At 32.6% G+C, this 23,787-nt stretch overlaps 2 protein-coding genes across 20 annotated transcripts in view; both read left to right on the forward strand.

Moving 5' to 3' along the window:
- Window positions 1-18,027, forward strand: part of mask (multiple ankyrin repeats single KH domain) — a 41,794-nt gene extending 23,767 nt beyond the window's left edge. For 6 of the 17 annotated variants that reach the window (XM_074136512.1, XM_074136519.1, XM_074136522.1 and 3 more), the window contains exons 21-42: window positions 641-838; window positions 1,844-2,011; window positions 2,168-2,331; window positions 3,351-3,552; window positions 3,668-3,822; window positions 3,927-4,108; window positions 5,455-5,587; window positions 5,707-5,832; window positions 5,939-6,239; window positions 6,793-7,061; window positions 7,161-7,459; window positions 7,590-7,691; window positions 8,406-8,576; window positions 9,122-9,251; window positions 9,478-9,574; window positions 10,471-10,566; window positions 12,068-12,753; window positions 13,722-14,312; window positions 14,627-14,863; window positions 14,940-15,164; window positions 15,959-16,119; window positions 17,249-18,027. In XM_074136512.1, the coding sequence (XP_073992613.1) occupies window positions 641-838; window positions 1,844-2,011; window positions 2,168-2,331; window positions 3,351-3,552; window positions 3,668-3,822; window positions 3,927-4,108; window positions 5,455-5,587; window positions 5,707-5,832; window positions 5,939-6,239; window positions 6,793-7,061; window positions 7,161-7,459; window positions 7,590-7,691; window positions 8,406-8,576; window positions 9,122-9,251; window positions 9,478-9,574; window positions 10,471-10,566; window positions 12,068-12,753; window positions 13,722-14,312; window positions 14,627-14,863; window positions 14,940-15,164; window positions 15,959-16,048 (4,622 nt within the window). In that variant the 3' untranslated portion in view covers window positions 16,049-16,119; window positions 17,249-18,027. Of the gene's footprint in view, window positions 1-640; window positions 839-1,843; window positions 2,012-2,167; window positions 2,332-3,350; window positions 3,553-3,667; window positions 3,823-3,926; window positions 4,109-5,454; window positions 5,588-5,706; window positions 5,833-5,938; window positions 6,240-6,792; window positions 7,062-7,160; window positions 7,460-7,589; window positions 7,692-8,405; window positions 8,577-9,121; window positions 9,252-9,477; window positions 9,575-10,470; window positions 10,567-12,067; window positions 12,754-13,721; window positions 14,313-14,626; window positions 14,864-14,939; window positions 15,165-15,250; window positions 15,354-15,958; window positions 16,120-17,248 lie in introns of all 17 variants that reach the window. The other 11 variants (XM_074136513.1, XM_074136520.1, XM_074136528.1 and 8 more) reach the window with 7 other exon arrangements.
- Window positions 18,028-19,810: 1,783 nt separating this feature from the next.
- Window positions 19,811-23,787, forward strand: part of LOC141458496 (glyoxylate reductase/hydroxypyruvate reductase-like) — a 76,180-nt gene continuing 72,203 nt past the window's right edge. For all 3 annotated transcript variants that reach the window (XM_074136571.1, XM_074136573.1, XM_074136574.1), the window contains exons 1-2: window positions 19,811-19,925; window positions 21,757-21,861. The gene's annotated coding sequence lies outside the window, so the exon portion shown is untranslated. The remainder of the gene's footprint in view (window positions 19,926-21,756; window positions 21,862-23,787) is intronic.

Below are 23,787 nucleotides of genomic sequence, written 5' to 3' on the forward strand. Positions count from 1 at the left end.
CAATTTTAATTTCAACAACTACTGCCAACGGATGAAAATTCTTGATAATTAATTCAGTTGAAAAAACTAAAAAGGCAGCTCAAACACAAGTCAGTTCTTCTCTCTTTAATTAAAAAATCTAAATTGTAATGGGCCTTGAAATTGCTTTCGATATTCTCTGCCTGCTTCAAGTCCCCTTAATCTTCGCGAATTGGTAGAAATTAAATTAAACAAGGGTATTAACTTCAGGAAGATTATTGTGGGCCAAAAATACCATTTTATTTTGTGTTTTGGTTATGCTATTTATTTATCCCAAAAGTTAATTTTTGAACGGCGATTTCTCTATTCTATTCGTAATATCGCCATCCCTGAAAAACTGCAGCCTTTATTCAGTTCTAATTAAATTATTTATAAATTACATCACAACTAGTTTCTTATTCTTGCATTTTGTTTTAATAGAAAGCATGAATCCCATTTTTGTTTTAAATGGCACTTATACGTTATTTGTTATTAATTTTCTTGAGTTTATTTATTCATTAATACGCTAATAGTGGATTCTTCTATTGCTTTATTTTCTTTGTTTAAAGTCCTATTGTGTATGTTTTTAACTAACTTTTTCGCGTGTGTGCTTGCTTTGCGCCCGCTTTTCACCTTTAACCAGGGGTGAAGGCACCTGAGGGCAGTCGAGAGCAAGTACAAGCAGGTACGCAGACATCTCCTGCACCACCACCCGAACAACAGTCAAAGAAATCCGTAATTACTGCTTCATCCTCAGCCAGCGGTGCTAAGGGCAAGAAGGCCAGATACCAACTTCAGCAGAAGTCTACACAAGCACCACCCATACACCCTGACAATCATGGTATGTGTTGTTAAAAACTTTCAAAATTTTTTCCTATCCTAATTTTCCCGCAGAGATGGAATTACTTTGCATTTTCTCACACTAACAAAAGCTTAGCTTTGTTATTTTATTTATTGCTTTACTTATTTCTCTTTTAATTATTTAAAACATTTTTTTATTTCTGTTAATTTTCAAAATTCAAAGATGAGAGAGATACTAAGAAAAGTAAGAAGAAACTCAAGGCAAGTCCTGGAATCGTAAGATTAAAAAAACATCTATCCACTTCCGGGCGCCTGTACTACTGAAATATTGACAAATTATTGTATTAATCATGTCTAAAAGATAATAGTTCTTTTTTTTTTTCTTTTTTTTTTTAAAAAAAACCTTAGTATATACTGAGCCTAAGGAGAAAGTGGACAGTGTGGCTTCAATTTGTCCAAATGTATTTGATCTGTAGGATCTTCTCAGCAGTGCATCTCGTAATATAGTCAGTCATAGAATCACTCTGGAAGATTCTCAAATCTTCACTTCAAATCTCCAGATGTCGATTGCTTCCCTTTGCATATTCTCTGGTAAATTATCAGATCTTTCTAAATAGAAAAAGAAAGAGTTCTTTTTTTTATATAACTGTTTTTGATTTCAATTGTGTTTGTGAATATCTTTCCCTTCTTAATTCTGAACGAATAATTATTTCTCTCATCCAGTCAAGTTTCTGAAATCTTTAACACGATAATGGAGACATAAATGTACGAAAGTAGCTGATTAACCGATTAAAGTTAAACCAGGAGTAAACAAAAAAAAATCCTGTCCCATCAGTACTAGATTGTTGGAGTGTGAAGTGGGCAAGAGAAAGGGTATGTTGGGGTATCAACAACATCAAAGACCGTGCTTTCGTAATGTGAAACTTGGAGATTATCAAATCTCCTAAAAGGCTTCCTTATTTTTCTTTTTTGCCAATTATGCGCATCTTATTTAGCTTTATTGACTCTGTTTTTTAACAATTAATAATACATAATTTATGTTCAGTAGGCTATTGTGAGGGCCAAGCAGCTAACGGAACACCTTCTGCTCTTTCCTTCTGTATGGACGTAGATTCTGCTACAGATAGTAACAACGATACGGCCCTTACTCTTGCGTGTGCTGGAGGCCATGAAGAACTAGTTGAGTTACTACTTTCGCGGGGAGCTAATATTGGTAAGTTTCATCTGACTTTTATCTAGGTTTTATTTGTAGATAATATTAGGTTTTTCGTGTGTTGAATTAAATCAAGATCTTAAAAAAAAGTTTCTGCTGTAATTCTTAGATTTATAATGTAATTTAGTGTCTGATTTTTATTTCTTCTTTCAATAGAACATCGTGACAAAAAAGGATTTACACCTCTCATATTGGCGGCTACTGCTGGGCATGAAAAAGTTGTCGAAATACTAATGAACCATTCAGCAGATATGGAGGCCCAGTCTGAACGAACAAAAGATACACCTCTTTCGCTCGCTTGTTCGGGCGGTAGATTTGAGGTAAAGTTGATTTATTATTATTATTATTATTTTTAATAATTCTTTATCTCATTGCTTGAATTGGGAAGTTTACGATCGTGTCCAAAAATCATGCTATTTTTGGGTTAAAAAATGACCAGTTCTTTACTTAGGCCTCAGATTGAAAACACAACGCCTAGTGTTCTGACGAATGCTTGTATGGCTTGGTGAAGAAGACCTAAAGGCAGGGAAAAATCTGATTTACTTGATGAAACAGAAGTGCTCCGGTTTATTGATGTGATAAACATTGGTGGGATGGCTTTTTTGAATTTTTGTTACAGCCAGATTGAAACAAAATAAAGAGATCCCAAAATTTTTGAAAGGTATTGAAGAAAAGCCTAGAGACAGGGCTGGCATAGCTTGAAATGTTGCAAGATATGTGATACAAAAATTTCTTCTACCCAAGAAATTTAAAGGTGGTAGTTCTCAGTAAGACCGAACCAATTAGGGAAGGTTCATTAAGGAGGCTAGGACCTCCTTGGAGGTTATAGCGCTATAGATTGAAGAAACTAGAGTGACTGTAAGTACGAATTAGCGAACAAATTCCTGAACTTTTCCAATCCCCCTCCCTTAGAGGTAAGTTTTTTTTCCGTTAAAACAAGTTTTGGAAAATTGTTATTATATGCTCAATTACTGGAACAGTCACCAGTTTCCAACCGTGTGGAAGCTCCTGATGTAGAACGACATCCTAGTCGTAGAGCCTGCAAACATTTTGTTTCCGGTGCCGCAAGAACCTGCCGAACGGTTTACAACCCTAATTTGGACAAAACCTCCAGTTTTGGAGATTTCATTGGGATCAAGTAAAACTTTGACAAATTTGGTTTTCTAATTTGGAAGAAAACGAAAGGGCGCTGCGAACAAATTAGGCGCATTAGGCCAATTTTAAACCTTTTAAACACCACTGTTTATATTTTTGTGCAATGTACTTTCTTTTGCGTTGTAACTGCAATTGTAAATTAATAATGTAATTACCAACTGAGAATTTTATTTATATATTTTAGGTAGTTGAACTACTTTTGGCCAAAGGAGCTAACAAAGAACATCGAAATGTTTCCGACTATACCCCACTTAGTTTGGCCGCATCCGGCGGCTACGTAAACATTATCAGGCTACTCTTAAAACATGGAGCAGAAATAAACTCCAGAACTGGCAGTAAATTAGGAATCTCACCTTTAATGTTGGCAGCAATGAACGGTCATACTGGTGGGCATCTTTAAAAATTATTTTGTATTCTCAAAATGTAGAGAACTGTAGAAAATGGGTATGGGTCTTCGGTGTTGATTTAAGAAAATTCAATAACTCTTTTCCTTTGTTTTAGCCGCTGTGAAGCTTTTACTCGATCAAGGGTCAGATATAAATGCCCAAATAGAAACAAACAGAAATACTGCGCTTACCCTTGCTTGCTTTCAAGGTAGGCATGAGGTTGTCAGCTTACTTTTAGACCGTAGGGCCAATGTAGAACATCGCGCCAAGGTATGTTAATCTTATTTTCAAATTTATTTCCGATCCCTCAAGTTTATTTTATTTTTTTCACTTTATGGTTTATTTTCATTTTGAATACTTGTGTAATTTGTTAGACTGGTCTTACTCCGCTGATGGAAGCAGCGAGTGGGGGTTATGTTGAAGTTGGTCGCGTCCTATTGGATAAAGGAGCTGATGTAAATGCACCCCCTGTTCCCTCATCCAGGGATACTGCACTCACCATCGCAGCAGACAAGGGCCACTGCCGCTTTGTTGAGCTACTTCTTAACAGGTACAGGTATATGAAAAGAATTTTCAATTAATACTTTTTTTCATCCATCTTTTTTGGCAATAGCTGGTTTGTTATTGCTTTATACAATATTACTTTTATTTTTGTCTATTAAAATTTTGTAGACTTAAGAAGGCAATGATTTCGATATTGACTGTCTTCAGCTCTTAGCGTTCTTTACATTGTACATTAATCTTGGAGTAGGCCCGCTTTGAATAAGTGTACTGGTAGTAGTTAGTGAAGACTTGGGTCATCGATTAATAATTAATTTAGGATTAATTTAATTTAGGAGGATCCTTAACAATCATTCAAAAAGAAATTTATATTTAGGAAAGTATAAAGTGAAAATTGATTAAATCTTTTTCAATTAATGTTTTAGTAACTATTATGTTAGACTGTCAAACATTTTGACCAAGATTTATGATATGTAAATTCTTTTCCTTATCCGGCGGACTATTCCTTTGTTTCGTTAGGCGTCTTTCTCAGATGAAGCATTGCCCTCTCTCGCTTCATGGAGATGTCGTAATTTCAGGGGCAACTAAGTAGCCCGTTTTTTCGTATCTTTAGGCACTTGTTCTTTTCTGATTTTTTATTTATTTATTAGTTTTTTATATAATAATAATAATTCATGAGCTTTGTGTAATCACGAGCTCTTTCGTCTGAGATGCTTAAATACAATTATACTGATGGTATTTATTTATTTGTTTAATGAAAAGAATGATTCTTTCTTAAGAGATTAAAACACTTAAGAACTCTTATTACTTTACTTACTTTTTACTTTATGTCTTACTTTACCCATTCGAGTGCCGAAGAAAGATGATTGAATGCTAGAAGATTCTTAACCCAGCATTGTTCACGAGACTACACTAAAGTTCATTACCAGCTTCTGAAAGTCATGCTATTCATCATCCAGCTGGGCAATGCGAGGACTTCGTGACATCCTGGTTATAGCTTTTTGGGAATTCTTCCTTCCACGATCCACTCTTAAGAGCCAGCTGTCTCAACCCTTCCATTGTTACTATTAATTAATCAGAACTTAGTCTCACTCGATCAAAATTCTCCAAACATACCTCTCTTCCTTTTTTCAGCGTCTTCATTTGACTAAGCACGTCACGAATCATTTTCAGAATAGTCGTGTAGGCAGGGCAATTCTCTAGTTCTTTTCTAAAGCACATTGCATATTTCAGAAAAATCTAAAAGAATTTATTTCAATAAATGATAAATAATAATTCAGGTTCACTTTAAATTTAAAAGTTACTGTAAAAACTATCTTATACTTATATTTTTGGCTGAACTTATTTAACTGTCAAGAAGAATATATATAATTTTATTTTAAAAAATAATTTGTTGTATAGATCGGCCCAAGTGGAAGTGAAAAATAAGAAGGGAAACTCTCCATTGTGGCTAGCTGCTAACGGAGGCCACCTTGCTGTAGTGGAACTTCTGTATAATGCGGGAGCTGATATTGATTCGCAGGATAATCGAAAGGTAGGTTATCAATATGTTATGTAGAATAAAATATCGGTAAGGTTTGAAATTAGGGATTTTTTGGTAGTGTATAAAATGGCTTATTATAATTTATTTGTTTAAATTAAAATTTCTTGCAGGTTTCATGTTTGATGGCCGCTTTTAGAAAAGGGCACGTTAAAGTAGTTAAATGGATGGTTAACCATGTAATGCAGTTCCCTAGTGATCAAGAAATGACTAGGTATATTTCTACAGTCAACGACAAGGTAAGTGATTTGTGCATTTCATTATTTAGGCGTACCGAAATATACACAAACATTGAACAAATTTGTGGTTTAATAAACTTTATTTTTCTTATTATTTCTCTTTTAGGAATTATTAGAGAAATGTCAAGAATGCACAAAAATAATAAGAGCCGCCAAAGATCAGCAGGCAGCGAAAGCCAATAAAAATGCAACCATACTCCTGGAAGAATTATATATGGAGAAAGAAAGAGAAGAAAGTAAACGTGCAGCAGCCGCTAGAAGAAGGGAGAGAAAGAAAAAGAAGAAACTTGAGAAAAAGGAAGAAAAACGTAAATTACAAGAGGAAAACCAAAAGAATGAAAGGTACGCCGTGGAAGATGAAGAGGAGGAAGATCACGAGGACGAAGAGGAGAAACCAGAAATAAAAGGTGAAAATTTACTTTAATTCAATCATAATATTTGGTAAGATTAATAGCGAGAATATAAAAGTAGTATAAAAATACAGAATACAAAGATTTGAAATTCAACTATTTAAACAAGACTTTTGAGAGGGAATTTGCCCGTTATGTACGTTTTTTGGTCGTATGTTGTGGGGCAGCCATTCTCAGAATCTCTAATCGCCGGAAAAGGGTGGATTTAGTTGTTCCAGGAAACATTGATCCTCTTCCCGCTCTTTCAACGCCCCAAATCAGATAGTTTTACCAGGTGTTTAGAGGAGGATTTACCCTTCCAAGAATCCTATTTTTCTTTAATTTGAAGGACACTTTTTCAGATTATTTTGGGATAGCATTTGGGAAGATCTTACACGTAAGGCGCTGTATTTTTACTAATTCTGATCCATCAACCATAAGAAAATTTGAATCTTAGAAATAATGTAAATCAAAATTCACCATATCAAACTAATGATTCTGTCTCCTAGAAGAATGTAATCCATAATATTTACGTTTAAAAATAATTAATTTTGTAAAATTACTCTTGCAGAAACAAAGACAAAAATAACAAATGGCAATGTGGAGCCTGTTGGTGGCAGCGAATCGCCCGGAAGAGGTGGTGGCGGAGGTGAAGGAGAAGAAGGCGACAGTGGAATCGACGCGAACAGTCAAGGTAGTTGTAGTAGTAACGAAGTAAAAGGTGCTGGCAGAAGAAAAGAGAAAAAGAAAAAGAAACCGCAACAATCGCCGCCTCAGTCAGCGCAGATAATTACACCTCCGTCTCATATTACCATAACACCATCGACAAGTAAACTAGAGGTAGGTTCTGAATAGATGGATACAAAACTGCGTCAAAGCCAACTTCCTTTAGAATGCTCCAAATATTTATTTACTAAAAAAAAAAAATATTTATTTCAGGAGAGAAGGAGCGGTTCATTAAACACGAACAATGTTAATAAAAGCGGTAATAACAACAATATTAATAAATCCGTTGTTGAAAAACAATCCAATGAAAAGAATGAAATGAAATCATCCGGTGGTGGGCGACAGCAACAAGCAAAATCTCAAATTGCGAAATCGCAACAACAACAGCAGCCTCTCCAACAAGCTATGGTTTTCGAACCGACTAGACATCCTGCTGACAGAGAAGATTTCGAAGCTACCGGAAATGACCTTTATCATCCAGCAAAGAGCAAAAAATCTTCAGCATCTTACATGTAAATATAATTTTAGTGTTATTTGTGGTGAAATTTTATTAAAAAAATATACGATTGTGTAACATTTTCATGTTACGAGATTATAGTTGATTTAATGTTTGCGTTGGTAATTTTCTTTTCTTTTTTAAAGGAATGCTTACGAGGAAGTTATATCGAATGCTAAAAGTGGAAATTCTACTAGTCCTAAACAAGCTGGGAAAAGAGATGAAGGGTGGAAGGAAGTTGTGAGAAAGTAAGTTTTAAGTTTGTGTTTTGATTTTCCTTTAATTTTTTACTGTGTAGCACAACAGCCTAAAGTGACTAAAAACAAAATGTCTACCCCTCGTAGAATTGTACGACTGCCTTGGAAAAGTACCAGCGTAATAACTTCAATAGTTTTTTTATTTTTACCTATTTTTATTTATTTATTGTTTATAAAGGATAATGTCCTACTGCAAGGGTTTGGTTACAAACATTTAAATTTACAAAAAGAAAAAAAAAGCTCTTTAAAAAGGCAGTTTACAGAAAATTTAATAGCTTGGGTCTTTGCTCAGATAAAGAATATATAATAATAAAGACTGGAATTACACTTGAGTAAATTTTAATTGACCACCTAGTTATGAAGACGAAAAACAAAATTACTAAGAAACAATCTGAATAATAGTGAGTAAAAATAATAATGATAGCTACTGTGAGATTACACATAACTTAGATCTAATTATTTTAATGAAATGTCATTTATTGAAGAAAGTTTTAACCCTATATTTGAATTTTATTTTTTTATATTTATATATTTTTACTTTTTTTTTATCAATTGAGAACTTGTTCTCTGGGTAACTTTCTTTTGTTTGCAAGTGTAATGATCAATAATAAATCAAATTCTTTTTTGGCAGATAACAAGTTTTACAAAATTACGTCACTCATTTAACAAAATGTAAAGAATGTATTGTTGAATCATTTGTTTCAGATACCTCAATTCACCGTTCAGATCTAAGAAAGTTTCCGTACCCTTAAACGCTATAAGTAGGGTAATTGGAAGAGGAGGTAGTAACATTAATGCCATCAGATCAGCAACTGGGGCTCACATTGAAGTGGAAAAGCAAAGCAAAGGTCAAGGAGAGAGAATCATCACTCTCAAGTAAATATCTTGTTGAGTATATTGAAAGTTTCATGTTGTTCAAGTACTCCAAATGTATTAACCCTTAGAATTTGTATTTTCTCATAATACATACTTTTTTATTAAAGGATTTCTGGGATTTATGTTGGCCTATTTAGAGGAATTGCAGTTAAAAAGATATTTGTTGCAATGTTTTTAAAGATATATCTTAGGTACCCCAAAACTTAATAACAATAGATATCTACTTGTTTGTCTGATGAAAGTATTGTTCGAGGATTGTGTGAATGAGAATTTACATGTGCTAAAAAGTTGAGCTCTTCAAAAAAGAAAAACTCGACGTCACTAAATCTCGCCAGAATCCTCGACCCAAACCAAACAAATACGACTAGAAGAAGTGCCATAAATAGTGGGGCGCCACAACAGACACAATGCGGTGCCGTAGGATTCTCTGCTATCAGAAATCTGGACATTCCTTTTTTTTTTGCAAACAAATTTGCTCATTTCTAATTCTCGCAAATAAAGAATAATAATAAAAACTTGAATTAATTTTTAATTTATTTGCGTAGAGGTTCACTGGAAGCAACAAAACAAGCGAACTCTCTAATTGCTGCACTTATCAAGGATCCCGATGTTGATATTCTACAAATCTTACCTAAATCAGCAAAATCAGCAGCCGCCGTTTGGGAAAAATCAGTTGTAAGTTGATAATTTATTAAAAACAAAATGATTTGTTGCCAAATAATCTGCATGAGGGGAGAGTTTGATAGGTTGCTAGGTATGGTTATTATACACACATGTGGTCGCTTTAAATAATAAGAGGCTTTTTTCATCTTGTCATTTCTTTCAACCTCATATATTTTTGTTTTCAACAGTTTTTTGACTAAAAAAACTATAATGAAGTGCATCCTCTTTATTTGTTTAGAATACTGCAAAATCAAAACCAGGAAACAAGTCTCAGTCGAACCATTCGACTTCCGCTTCCTCTGCATCAACCAAAGCAGCAGCAGCTTCATCAGGTGGTACGTATATTGCTTAACTCGATTTCCCCCCCCCCCTCCCCCAATTAGTTCACATAAATTTATAAAGAATTTGTTTCATTGGTTGTGTTCCTTGTGTGTTATTTTTTATTTTATTTTTTTGGACTGTTAGGATATTATTGGATTCTGTAATAATTGGAATTAACTAGCTCTATCGGATTGGGGGAACGATGGCGTCTAATAGTAATGAGCTTTAACAATTCTGTGTTTGATGGATTTATCACTTCTTAACAAGTCAGTTTTATCCATGCTTAATTTTATGCAAAAAAGATTGGCTTTTCTCCTTTAAATTCAAACAGGGTTTCTTATAATTCGCTTACCTTTAGAAATTTTCGCTAGAATTAGCTATAACTTGAAGCCACTCAGCTGTAAGCCCCAATGAAAAGTGAAATTTTAGAGTCTATATGAAAGTAATTAATTTCTGAACAATTTGGTTTGGCGGAGGATCTTAATTTAAAAAAGCTTAACTTCTGTCATTAATACTGGAACATTATCATAAAAAAGGTATATAAGGTAGAAAAGATGTCGGATTTTTTAGTAAGGATGTTTAAGTTTTGCACTATTAAAGCTCAATCGGAACTATCGGGTCAATTTTAAAATTCGGAACAGTCGAGTCAGGTTTATAAAGTCGGAACTATTAGTTGAAAATCAGAACTTTTCTGCAATAATTGGTACTTCCGTACACCTTAATTTAACTTGTAGAGGGTTCAAGTTTGACGAAAAGTTGGCTAATTCGACACAAAAATTAAAAATAAGTATTATTTTCTTTAGGAACAGCAAAATATTGCAATAAAATTCAGCGTTTTGGAATTGTCAGAATGTTGTTTTTTAATGAACTTATTAATTGAAAAATAATTATTTCATTATTTTTATTTTAGCAGTAAACTCCAGTTCAATGGTGTTCAGTGTTACAAGAAACTCATCAAATCCAATAACAACAACAAGAGTCACCGCTCCTAGATTGGTGGCTGTTGGTACGTATTTCAAAGTCGTATTTCATAATTATTTTGTTAAAATATGCATTCAAAGATGTCCACTTGGGTAGATTGTAGATACCAAAATTAAGAGGCGTCTTTATTTCTTAGGAAAATAAAAATACTTTTCTCCTCACCATACCTGAAACCAATGTTCGACTGAAAAATGAGTATCTGTTGTAAATCTTTATTGTACTTCCCTTTACTTTCGATCACGTTCTGACCTGGCCATCATTTCAAAAAATATCTTTTCAGGGTCTAGACAAGCAGTCGGTATATTTACGCGTAGGACATTCATCTCCATCGTTTCCTGAGATTCAGTGTGTTTCTTTATTCACAAACCGTATACTTTCTGCAGCATTGCCAACTTAATTCTTATTTTTAAGATTATCTGGTTTATTACATAACGTAGGAAGCTTACCTTTTAAAAGACACATTTGGAATCACTACACATCTCACTGAAGTGTTTATCGACCTTTTCCGCCTATCCCTTAGTTTTTCCAAACTATCTCCTAGTCCTAAACTATCAAACTATCGAGCGTAAATAATTTTATTCCTTTTTTTAGTCGTCTTTTCCTTTTATTTAGTTCAATAAAAATAGCGTTGATATTGTAGTTTGATTATTTAATATTTATTACATAAAGCATTAAATCTAATATAGGTAACATAGTATAATAGTTTTAGTCAGAGAAATTTCTAAAATTGAGAGGAAAGCTATGTGAATTCGAGTTGATCACGTTTTCAAATTTCAGAAAAGGATATCCTATTTGAACCTTGACATGAAAAGTAAAATAAAAACGGATGAAAATGAAAATAAAAAAAGGAATGGATTCGGTAAGTTTCCTTCAATTCAGTGTTCCACAACCTTTTCCACTCCACCACACCAAATTCTATTCTTGATTTCGTCTGACACACAACAAAGTTGGTATATTTCAGTATGTGCATTTCCATATTGTGAGGGACACATTTTTGCGTTATCATCGTTATTTTCTATCGTGGGATTCTATTTAACTTCTAAGAATGAAACTCATGTTATTATTATGCTACTTCCACTCCTTGGCAATGATTGTTTTTCTTTTCGTGTGTTAAATTTTCTTTAAAAAAAATGCGGCCAAGAAATCTGTCTTCAACTAAGCAATGTCTCACCAGTGAACCGTGCAACACTGGTTACAGAACACTAACCCTAAAAGGATATACCCTTTTATTCACGAAATCTCATTCTCCCTTAATGATTGTCCACGTGGCGTAGAAGGATGTCATTCTGGAAGTCTGTTAGCCACAATCTAAACTTTAACTTTATAGGTGTTCTGCTTTTAAATAGAAGTCTATGCGTGAAAAGCAGACTGGAATCTGTTGACTATCACTACTCATCTGCTCAAGAATGTTCCCATCATTAACATCTTTTACATAGAAGACTAATTATTAAGAGATAGTAGTCTTTCCAAATTTGTCATTTATATTTTTGCTACTTCTGTAACATGTTTACATTTTCTGTTAATAGCTGCTAAACGACAAGCTGCTGCAGCGGTTGCTTCCACCAGTACTAAGACAACAATGTCCTATACAAGTGCAATAATGACATCTAGCCGAAACAATGGTGGTAATAAACCTGGTGCGACAACTCAGACGTTTGCTGCTAAGTTGACATCAGAATCAAATATGTGCCCCAGTCAGCCGACGGTATCTTTGTGCGCTTCGCCACTGCAACAACTTCAACAGCAGCAACAGCAACAGTCTATAACAGCCACACTTAATTCATCAGTGATCAGCAACAACACTGCAACGCTAACATCTTCAGCACTGTCTAGTGGTGTTAGTTCAATGTCCACACCCGCAAACAGTAGTCCTTCAAGGCCGACGTCTGCCAATACACCGCCTGCTGTAACTACTTCTTCAATCAAATGTACCGGTGCTCCGTCTTCTCCGTCTCCCCCACCGCCAATTTCTTCTACAACTACATCACAATCAATATCTGTTTCACCAGCTGCAACACCAGTGTCCACGGCGCTTGAATATTCTCTGTTCAATGATACTTTTACCAAAGTAGCACAACAGTCTATGTGGGGACGGGAGAATGATTCGCAAAAGGGCATGAATTTTGCCAGTGTAGCGGCAAATGGAGCTCCAAACTCATCTGTGGTTATGCCGCCTGTCTCTAACAAATATCTCGATCCTTCACCTCCTCAGGTATGTAGAAAACATTCTTTCATTAATTGTAAAAGGAAGAAAGAATAATACCAATTTCTGTCGATTATTTTTTTTTTTTTTGCCAAGCTTTCGACCTGGAAATTAGGTCATCTTCAGGGCGTATCTATTGACAATTATATTTTTTTTACATTATTATTGTAAGGTTGGTGTGCCTTTTGTCCTGTCTGCTCATTAATTATAATATTATACTGAAATTGGCATTATTCTTTCTTTCTTCTGAATTAATGAATCGAGTCACCAAAAAACAATAAATACTTAATTAATTATATTATTTAATTAGTTCTGACGCTATTTATATATAACTATTGATAACTAGATTAGACTAATTACGTAGAACAACTCTAATGGATGATAGGAGGCTATATCGTTCGATATAGATAATAGCAGATCCCTGGATTCAAAATCTAATGTTGATTGCTCTTAAAATGAATAAGAGATGTTATTAGATACTACAATAGGCTCTGAATCGTGTTGGTGTTGCTTTTCTAGGCAACCCCCTTCGAATCTAGTCCAATAGCAATACTGCATTGGTGTAGGCCGTAGTTATTGATAACTCATTCAAAACTGAAATATGTTCCAACAGATGTTTCAGCGCTGCGTAACTGGTACACTACTTTTTATTTTATACTTTTAATAAGGTCGCTTTAATGGTCTCTTGGGACCAAAAAATTAGATTTCAGTCTATTCAGTTTATATGAGAGTTTCAAACAATCTTTTTCAAGTAATCTATCAGCATTATTTTGTAGATTTGAAGTTTTTGTGCGAGGTTTCCATTTTGAGTTGAAATGCAGTTTTAATTCGAATTTGGTGTAACATTACGTCAAATTTTGGGATTTTACGCCATCTCTTATGAAATTATTGCCTACATACTTCATGTTACATTTTATTGTTGCAAGTGACCATATCCCAAGTTTACAAATTATATTTATTTTATTGTTGATTTTCAGGTGGACGCTTCGAAAGCTCCTGGCTACCGAGGAAATTCTGTATGCTCGCCAGTTTCAAAAGGAAACACACCTTCTACTTCAAGTAATGCTGTATCAGCCGGCTCAAATTACTTCCCGCCTCATTCAGAGAGCCTTTCAAGTTTCAGACCTCCACCACCACCTCCGTCTGCGTATGGGCAGCAGGCAGCCGCCGAATTGGATCACACACCTGTGCCATCATTTCATCCTACATCGGTGGCTGCTATGTCCCGTCTAAATCCTAGAGCTCCAGATTTCTCCACCAGTTTGAAACCAAGTTCAGCGGCAGCTGTTGCAGCTTGTTATCTGCAACAACAACAACCTCCGTCCGCACCTCCACCACCTTTAATGCCCACCAATAACAATGTTATTTCCTTCAAAACCGTATCAAGACCTAACGGTCAAACAAGATGGCCTTTCCTTGGATATGCACCAACTGGAGATATAACACATCTGGCCACACTTGCCATTGGACAGGCTGATCTTTTAGGACCGTTGGAAAATGGATCCTCATCAAATAATGTTTCTCCCTCATCTCCACAGCAACAACAACAGCCAGCCGACGATAGAAAAGTAAGAAATACAGAAAACATTTAATATTTATTGCAAAATAATGAAATTTGCTTCAAGATAATCTGCTTATATGCGTATTTAGATTGTGCTAAAAAATATGTGTATCTACAAGTATAAATCTTAGGCTCCGACGCCTAAAGCGTGATCTGTTGCGATGGGCAGAAATCACACAGTCGTCGTGCATGTACGATGTGTAATTTGGTAACAGACTTATTCAATTTCTGTGAGCGATTAACAGTTTGATTTCCTTATTAAAATGAAATATAAAACTATTTAAAAAATAAACATTTCTGTAAATTTTGTTATCGTTACAGATACCACCTCGACCGATTGGCACAGAGCGAGCTTGGAAGAACTATAATACGCTGAGTAGTACTAGTCAAGAACTAGATATGAACCATACGTGGATGATGGAACCGAAGATGAATTGGCCTGGTGGGCCTCAAACCCTTGACAGACATCACCTATTCAGACAAACGCCCAATCCAGTTCCTTATTCCAGGATACCAATTCCTGAAGATATGCAGCATATTATGGATACACCGTACCAGGTACTTTTTAATGATAGTTATTTTCATTAAAAGTAAGATGTAAGATGTATTTTTACAACAGATTTTTTTTGTACAGAGCGGTTTGGACGGCCAGTACAATGGAGGAAATGTTGGTGGAGGCATGTCGGTGATGCATTCCTTGCCAGCAGTAATGCCTCAACACTACGCTGTAGCGGCAGCAGCCGCAGCTGCAGCTGCTGCAGCGGCCGTCGGCCAAGATCTTGGGGCAGCGCATCCAGACACCGCCTGGGATCAAAGTACCAGGCTGCCTATACAAGATCTCCAGCCGGACAAACAACACGTAAGAATTTAAGAATTGCTTTTGTTTATTTTAATATTTCTATGATTTGATATTTGATCACAATGATTTGAAAGAAAAATTTTTAGATGCTGATCCATAAGAACAAATATATAAATAAATATAGGTAGTTGGAATAAAGTACCTGAGAAAGAATTACAATCCAACTTCTGGACTCATCTATTCAAAGAAGTATTCAGCCTTTTTTTTTAACTCATATTTTTTTCTTCTTTGATTCGTTAGCTTTCTTTGGTCTACTATTATTTTGGGGGAAGGGTACAGAATAGAAGTGCTGTGCCCCGCCCACTCTACGCACTCCATCCAAATTAAGATATTTAAGAAATCTCAAAATCTCTCTATCGTTCTCATCCCAATATCTAGTAAGAAGTAACGCAATTCTTGTATGATAGCACCGCCGTCATTTAGATGTGTTAGACTTATCTAACAGATTCTTAAATCTGGCGGGGAAATCGCGTTCTTGGCACTTTTTTTTCTCTCTCTTCTTAAATAAAAGTCTTCAGATATCTTCTGTTATGGAAGGAATGGCTTCGGTGGCCTTAATTCTGGGTAATACCCCTAAAAGTAGTTTCGTTGGCCACCTTTTGCTACCATAGCTCTTTCTGAAGTCGCACTGAAGAGTGGATCTCGAAGGGGAAATGTTGCGCCTTGACACAGGGTGTCGAGCCTGTCATTTCCTACCGAGCCAATATCTAAAAAAAAAAAAAAACAAATTAAGGTGATTGTATTTTCTTGACAAGACATTTCCAAAGGTTTTTGATCGGTCTCATTTTGTCCAGGGGTTCTTGAAGAGAAAAGCTAGAAAAACTGAGAACTATTCTATTTCAATGAAAAGTACCATTCATTTAGTGGTCATTGATAGAAGTTAAGTATTGCACGTCCAACAGTCCCTGTCATAACATAATAATGAGGTCTTTTGTCTATTGCAGTACAAAGCAAAGTAAGTTAAAACTTCTATTAGAAAAATGAAATAGGTACCCACCTAAAATTAAATATATTTTTGAAAATTCAGAATATATTTTGGTACGTTTACTAAATAAAAGTAGTCAAAATCATTACAAAAAAGTTTTAGTAAAAGAGGTAAGTCACAAATTTTACTGTGCATTATTTTATTTAGTAAATTGGTGGTTATCTTCTTTTTAATTTACTTTATAACTTAATTGCCTTTATTACCTATTATTTTTATAATTATTATTTTATATTTTATGAAACTGTTATAAAATTGAGTCACATTGCGCATGAACGTTGCCCCAGATCATTCGGATATTATGACTTACTTTAGTTGCTGATTATCAGCATCTACTAGTGCTTGGGTCGGATTACTTGCTCTTCTTGATAGAAAATTTCCCTCCAGAGGGAAGACTCTCGTTCTTTAAATTAGTCATCCGTCTTCAATGTAATTTATATAATGCATTTTATGTTGCTTGAAAAATATAGGTTCATAGGTAGAGTGGACTCCTCACCAGATTCAAACATGTGTTTTTCTCGAATACCAATTTCCACTAGTTCTTTTGTTCCTGGTGACTTCAGTTTTGTTGTGAAATGTTGCAGGAGTTTTTAGTTAATTGGAAATAATGAATAACGGAAAGAAAAGAAAATATTTTATTAAAAATGTTCAATTTTTTCTATTTGTGGTTAACATTATTGTGGTTTTTGTTTTTCTAATCAATATTTTTGTTTGTACTACGAAAGGTAAAAATAAATTTGTACGAAATAAAGTCATAATTTTTATTAAATTAAAAAAAATTGCAATTTAATAAATTAAATTTTTAGTGAAAAAAAAAATTCGCCAGGAACATATTTGTAATACAATACTGAGAAAAATACATATTAAATTTTTGAATAACTACATACGGCTGAAAGAGATGCTCCTTATGAAAGAGCTCGTTCTTCTATAGTTGACTATTAGAGTTTATTAATTAATTAAATGAATTTTTAAAAAACTCGAGTTAGTAAAAATGCTATTTTATTGTGCAAAAAAAAAAAATCTATTAATCTTTTGTATTACAATTAATTATTTATTATTTCTATATGTATTAATTTATACTTTTTGTAATTGCCCTCCATAGTTTTATTCTGCATCTCAGGGATGGACGAAGTGGAGTCACTGAATCCAACAAAAAATATAAAAAATAAAAAAACTAAAAAAGTCAACCACAATTTTGTACAGAAAGAAAAAGAAAAACAACACCATCTCTCTCTAAATCGAGACCTCACACACACAAATAAATACCATCATCGTTCGTCACTAAGTGGGCCTTGATATAAAAATGTACTAATTTTTTTTAAAAAAAGAAAGGAAAAAAAGAAATCTTGATTCTTTTATTTTGCGAAGAATGTGTACGAAGGTAGAAATGGAAGATGAGAAGCAAGCTGTTTGGTTAAATGTATAATGGATAATTGATAAAGGAAGGAAAAAGGAAAAAAAACACAAGCTTTTTATTTTTTATTTAATTTTTGCCTGTATTTTTTTTTTTTTTTTGTTTGATTGTACATGTTCTTTTTTTGTTTTTTGTTTTTTGAACAAAAATGAAGAAAAAATATCAAAAGTGGAATCCTTTTTAAATGTCTGCCTAAGTAGCAAAAAATGAAATAAAATAACTCCTTGCCAGCGCTGCACCAAATATTATTGTCTTATTATTGAAATTATATATATAAAAAAAAAAAAAAAATGAGAATGAAATAAAAAATGCCGATTTTGTCACTTTGTACATAAAAAAAAAATATTATACTCGATTATGACTTTAAAAGTCACATTGTATGTTTATTATTCAGAAGAGAGCTGCCACTATAGTTATGTGACTATATAATATATTATATATATATAGATTACAATTTTGAAGGTTAATTTGATATTTGATTATATTTCCCTTTAAAAAAAAATTATTACTTTTATTTTCTCTCTCTCTTTCTCTCTCTCTCTTTGGTAGTTGAGTGTATTACAAAAAAAAAATGCTTCTGTGTTATTTTTATTTTTTAAATTTAAATTATTTGGGATCATAAAAGGTCTTGCTTTTTTTCTATTCATTGAAAAAATAAAAAAATAAAAAAAAGGAAGGAAGAAGCATGGAATTAATAAAAAAGGAATCTTAAAAATGAATTTTGCTACTAAAACGTAACGTATAGCTTGTCATGGAAACAGAATAATAATTTCAGAATGAAATAATAAAATAAAAATTCTTACTCTATACCACAAAGTAGTAAGGCTGCGATATTATTTTTCTTTTTGTCTAGGGGTAATGGAGGAATAATTTGATATATATACATATATAAAAAAAAAAATCCCTGTTTTTAGTCGTCAGGAATTTAGGAATTTAAATAATGTTCCCAGTGCATTGCCTCTTTTTCTATTCTTTTTTTTTTTTTTCATGGGGGCAGTTTCACCTATGAAAGAAATTATGTATCTATATTGCTTGTACATGATAAAGATTTTAAATTAAAAAAGAAAGAAGAAAGAAATATATCTTTATGCACTGTGAAATAGTTTTTTATGTTTTACGTTTATTCCCTCCAAAAAAAAAAAAAAAAAAACAAAAATCCGGATCAATTTTTCTTTTCCATTAAAATAAAATTAAAAAAAAAAAAAAATCCTATGCAGTCATATAGCTATCCTGTACAATATTTTGCGTAAAATATTGTAAGTAAAAAATTGTATTTCCTTAAAAGGAAGTAAATAAACAGAAGGTAGGTACTTGTTCGATTGACAACAGTGAATTAACCTCACCACTTAACATTTACAAATTGTGATTGGACAGCACGTACCACATAGATGTTGAGAAGTTTCCAGTAAGTATACAAACCTTTTTCATTCAAAAATAAATACTATTTAGCATACTTTTAAGTAATTATTTAATATTTTCAAAAATTAAGTAAAGTGAGAGCATCATAAGAAATTTTAACTTTGACTTTCTTATAAAGTAATCTTAAAAGTAAAATCATTTCTGGCCACAAAAGCAAAGCAAAAAGGTAAGTGCTGGCTGTAGCAACATTAATGAATTTGTAAAACACAATAGAATACGCCAAGCGAACAGTTCGCAATGTTTAGGAACCTTTTCAAAAAAAAAAAAGTTTCTTAAAATTTGGCAAATGTAATTATGATTTTGAGTAAGTATTAAGAATTTGTCAATTTTAGAAGACGTTAAATTTTTTTCACCTAAATCAGCGTGATGAGAAGGGAAATAATTGCTTTTTATAAATTACAGTTCAAAATTTGATGACAGCTTTCTTACAGGAGAATTTAGGTAGACAATTAGAAAGCGCAACATTTTGAAAATTAATGAATCGAATAATTAATAATAAATATAGTCAATAGTTGGGATGGTTTTTCAGGTTCTTGCATTTATTGACGATCACCCGTATATTTTTGCCCTGCCGGACTGTTTTAGTAAAAAATGTACCTACAATTTGAATCAATAGGTACATATTTACATGACTAATTCAATAATTGGTATATATTTATTCATTATTTGGATTATTACCGTTTAATTTTAAAATTTTCTCAGCAAAAGTGGTAGTAAAGAAACTACATTAACTCAAAAATAATACGATATACACACACACAAATATTTTTTTATAGATGATTTTTTTTATTTGCATATAATGTTTTATTTCATTGTTTTAGGATAGTATTAAAATTACTCAATTATTCAAGCTAATTAATAAAAAATGTGGAAGCTGTAGTTCGAATTATTGCCAACAGATAGCAGAAGATGTACATTTACGTGCTGTTAATGATTCCATTAAAATGTAAGTGCTTTAAGTTTCGTTTATTTAAGTTTCTACTTTCCTGTATTCGTGAAAAGTTGAGAATGGAGATATTTACCATTAAGGTAATACATACATTTTGTTACATCTATAAAATATCTGGAAAAAACTTATATTAGAAATGAACAAAAGTAGAAAAAAAAAACTTTGTGAATTACCTAATGCGTTATTCATTTTAAGGTTTCTGAAAAGAAAGCAAGATGAAAAAGTATAATTTTGATTATTTATAAATCAAATGAATGTCTAGACTAGAGATATGACTTCCTAGGTGAATTTAGAGATGTATGAAACGATGCCCAACCAACTGCATTTAATTTGATAGTGTAAATTTTAGTAAATGACAAAATTTAAAGTTCCTTTATAAATTTGAAATTTTCTGCTTAGGTTTGGCAACGCAAAGTGCTCATCTAATCAATTACTTTCCTTTTGATTCAGTTTATTTTGTTAAGAAAAAGCAATATTCAAACGAATAGCAGTATAGTGTTTTAATAAGATTAAAGTAAAATAGACTCGTTTAAAGATAATTGATAATAATGATAATATTAACAAAATAATGAAATATACTGAACTTTCATAAATTGTCGATTATAAAAAGCAAAATCAATTAAAGCCATTGCTCCAAGCTGGAGGGCATTTTTTTTTTTTCAAATTTCTTCGCAAAATTTAGAAGATCAATAAAAGTTGAACATATGATAATCCAATATAATATCAATCAACAATAGAATTTAAAACAAAACTTTATTACAATACTTTATAAAAAGAATTTGTGCAGCTAATGGTAATTTTATGTGTTAAAATTACTGTTTAAATAATGTTCCTTTAAACGCTAGTTGTCTGTAAGTCGTAAGTAATCAAAATTAGACTGTTACTGAAGTTTTTATTTAGACTAACAACATAATTGGAAATAGTTAATGATACTTTTTTGATTTAGTTTTAATGCTATTTCCTCCTAAATCTAATTCCCCAATTTCAAAACTGATAAATACATTGTGTAAGTGACTCAAGTTATGAGGCTAGAATCTGAATTAAAAACACGTCCGTTACCACAAATGTATCTACCAGCTTATTAAAAGTTTAAAAGTATCTGCTTCTGTTCTTACTAGAACAGAATTCCGTAAATTAGTATCTATCTCATCAAAGAAACTAACGAGTAAATTCAGTTTTCTTTTTAATAAATTCATGCTGCTAATTTAGCTGTTCTTAATTATTTTGAGAAGTCAAGATAGGTTCTCAGTGAGTCGAAACTATTTTACAATTTGTTGGCAATAAATGTTTTGCTGAATCTTTGGTTTGGAAAATATCCGTATGCAACAGTTCTTGAACTATTGTTCTCAAAGCCGATGCTGTTGTTCTCTTAAACAAAGTTTAATGACTTTGTTCGCTATAAAGAGAGAGAGAGAGAGAGAGAAAAGGAACTCAGGATATAAAACTGAGAATATTTCAAAAGAATGATTTGGATTTGTTTGAAATAGTTGTTGGCAGAATGATTATTTTACCTGGAATTTGTTTATTCTAATTACAATCTCTAGGTAACACAAAAATCTTCACTAAATTTGGTACTTACGTTTTAAAGACTATTTTTCAGTCATTTTTTTAATCTACATCCCCAGATGGTTGTAACAAGAACATGTTTATTTTAAAAACCTGCTAGCTAAACTTCTATTTTTTTTTTTCTTTATATATATTTTAGTTCTGCCTTAATTTTTGTCCAGAAAAACAAAAAATAAAAATGGGAACAATGATAAACAAAAATTATTCTGATACTTTATTTTACTAAATTACTTAATTATTGTTTTCTAATTTTATTTTGCAGTGTTGCAAATAAAAGTAAACTTAACCCACGGATTTGAAGAGCGCAAATGGACGAATACTTTCATTGATTTGAACGCTTATTGCTTAAAAAAGCAACAGAGATATTGTGAGTTGCATATATTTTAAATTTTGAAAATTATGAAATTTGACTCTGAAAAACTCACTGAGAAAAAGTTCTGTCAAAATTTTAAGGAACATTTTAATGTTTTTTTTTCCATTTGTGTAATTAAGTTTACCATAAATCTTACCCCGTAAGTTTTAAAGTAATTTTTATCGAAGGAAGACGTAAAGAAATTGAAAAAACTATTAAACAGAAGCTGGCATAGAAAGTGATTTAGAATTATTGTAAAGATTCAATTTAATTATTTATTGAAACTTACTAGAGGAATTGTCTTTCTCTGATTTTTATTTTTGTGCCGACTTTGAAATCTAGCAAACATGATGTTTGTAAATGAGTCGGCAAATCTAGTGACTATGAACTAACTGCAAGTCTTCCCCAACACGCTACGTTGAGAGGTGGAGTTGACTTATAACTTCCCTTCCACTTCAAACAGACCGCCCTAACTGCTCTGCTAGTGTTTGTCTTTCTAATCTCCGCCTACTAATTTGCTGGGCTTTCCTTTTTTTTCTTTTTCTTTTTTCCCCAACACCATTTCCGGAATTTCAGACTATTTATACTTGTAGGTACAATATTAATTTTTACTATTTCTACTCTCTTAATGCCTACAGATTTTACTTTTTGTTTCTCCTAGTAAGAGAGAGTATTGTGATCCTGTCAAATTCCCAATTTTGAATAATAACCGGAATTACAATTTGTAGGCTTCCTGAGTTCTCTCCTTCCCCCTCAAAAAAGGTGTGTGTTTGTAATTATAGCAGGGACGTGAAACTATTGTTAACTCAGCACACAGAATCTTTTTTTTTTCAGTCAATCAGAGGTTCCTCTGATTTTCGGTTAAAACTGAAAATAGAAATTCTGCACTATTGCAATACATCCTTCTTTTAAGAGCAAGAAAAGTAAAACTAAATTAAACAAAACTTCTTACATTTCAATGCTGAACACTTCAGATATCTAAATATATGCTAATAAATATAATTAGAATAGCCGTAAATATAGAGATAGTTTCTTCCAAGTTAATGGCTTGTATATTTTAGTTCGTTACAAACTAAATGAAGACAGTTTGGCAATTGGAGGGGGTGCGGTCGTTAGGGTGGACCTTCTCAAATGACCCAACACGGTCCAATAAAAAAAAAATTATGTTTATTTATGTTGAACATTAGCGTAGTAAACATGGCCAAAATCTATTTGTTCTACGCTAGTCAGGTTTTTTTTTTTTTGTATTGACGTAAACAAAGTGGTCGGTTGTGTTTTTTATTTTTGTATTCAATTATTATTAGATTTTCTGGTCGCTATAAAAATAAAATGGTAATAAAATTAGACTATCTTGGGGTAAATGTTACTTTAAAGAATTTTTTACCTTAAGTAAGAGAAAATATTGTAATTTGGGCGAATTTTGAATTTTGAGTTTTTCATAGGAATTCGTAGGAGTTTTGGGTTCTTTTAGTCCAAAAAAGTAACAAAAAAATAGAAGAAGTGAACTGAAAAAAAAAGAAAAGGACTTTAGAAAGCCCTCTTTAATAAAATGGAGCCTGGACTGATCATCAAAAACTCAATTAATTGAAAAAAGAATTATTACTCTAGAACAGAGGTTCCCAATCTTTTTTCATTTGTGTACCCCTTTACCTGATTGTTTCCTTAGTGTGTACCCCTAACTTATATATATACATAAAATAAATAATCGTATTCTTGATTTTACGTATTGTAACTTTAAATTAACAGCAAAACAATCTGAATATAATATGTCTTGTAAAGAACATATTTCATATGATATGTTCCTATTAAAAAAATCATCTATGAATAGGTAAACATTTCAAACCAATATCTATTACAGGGGCCGTAAATTGAAACAGCAAAGCGTTAATAGAGGAGAAGTAAATTATATGCGGGCCATGTGTAATCTTAGTCAAAACTAAA

This window comes from Rhodnius prolixus, unplaced genomic scaffold (genome assembly GCF_049639745.1).
Source record: "Rhodnius prolixus isolate KJV_2025 unplaced genomic scaffold, Rpr scaffold_5, whole genome shotgun sequence".
Taxonomy (NCBI): Eukaryota; Metazoa; Arthropoda; class Insecta; order Hemiptera; family Reduviidae; genus Rhodnius; species Rhodnius prolixus.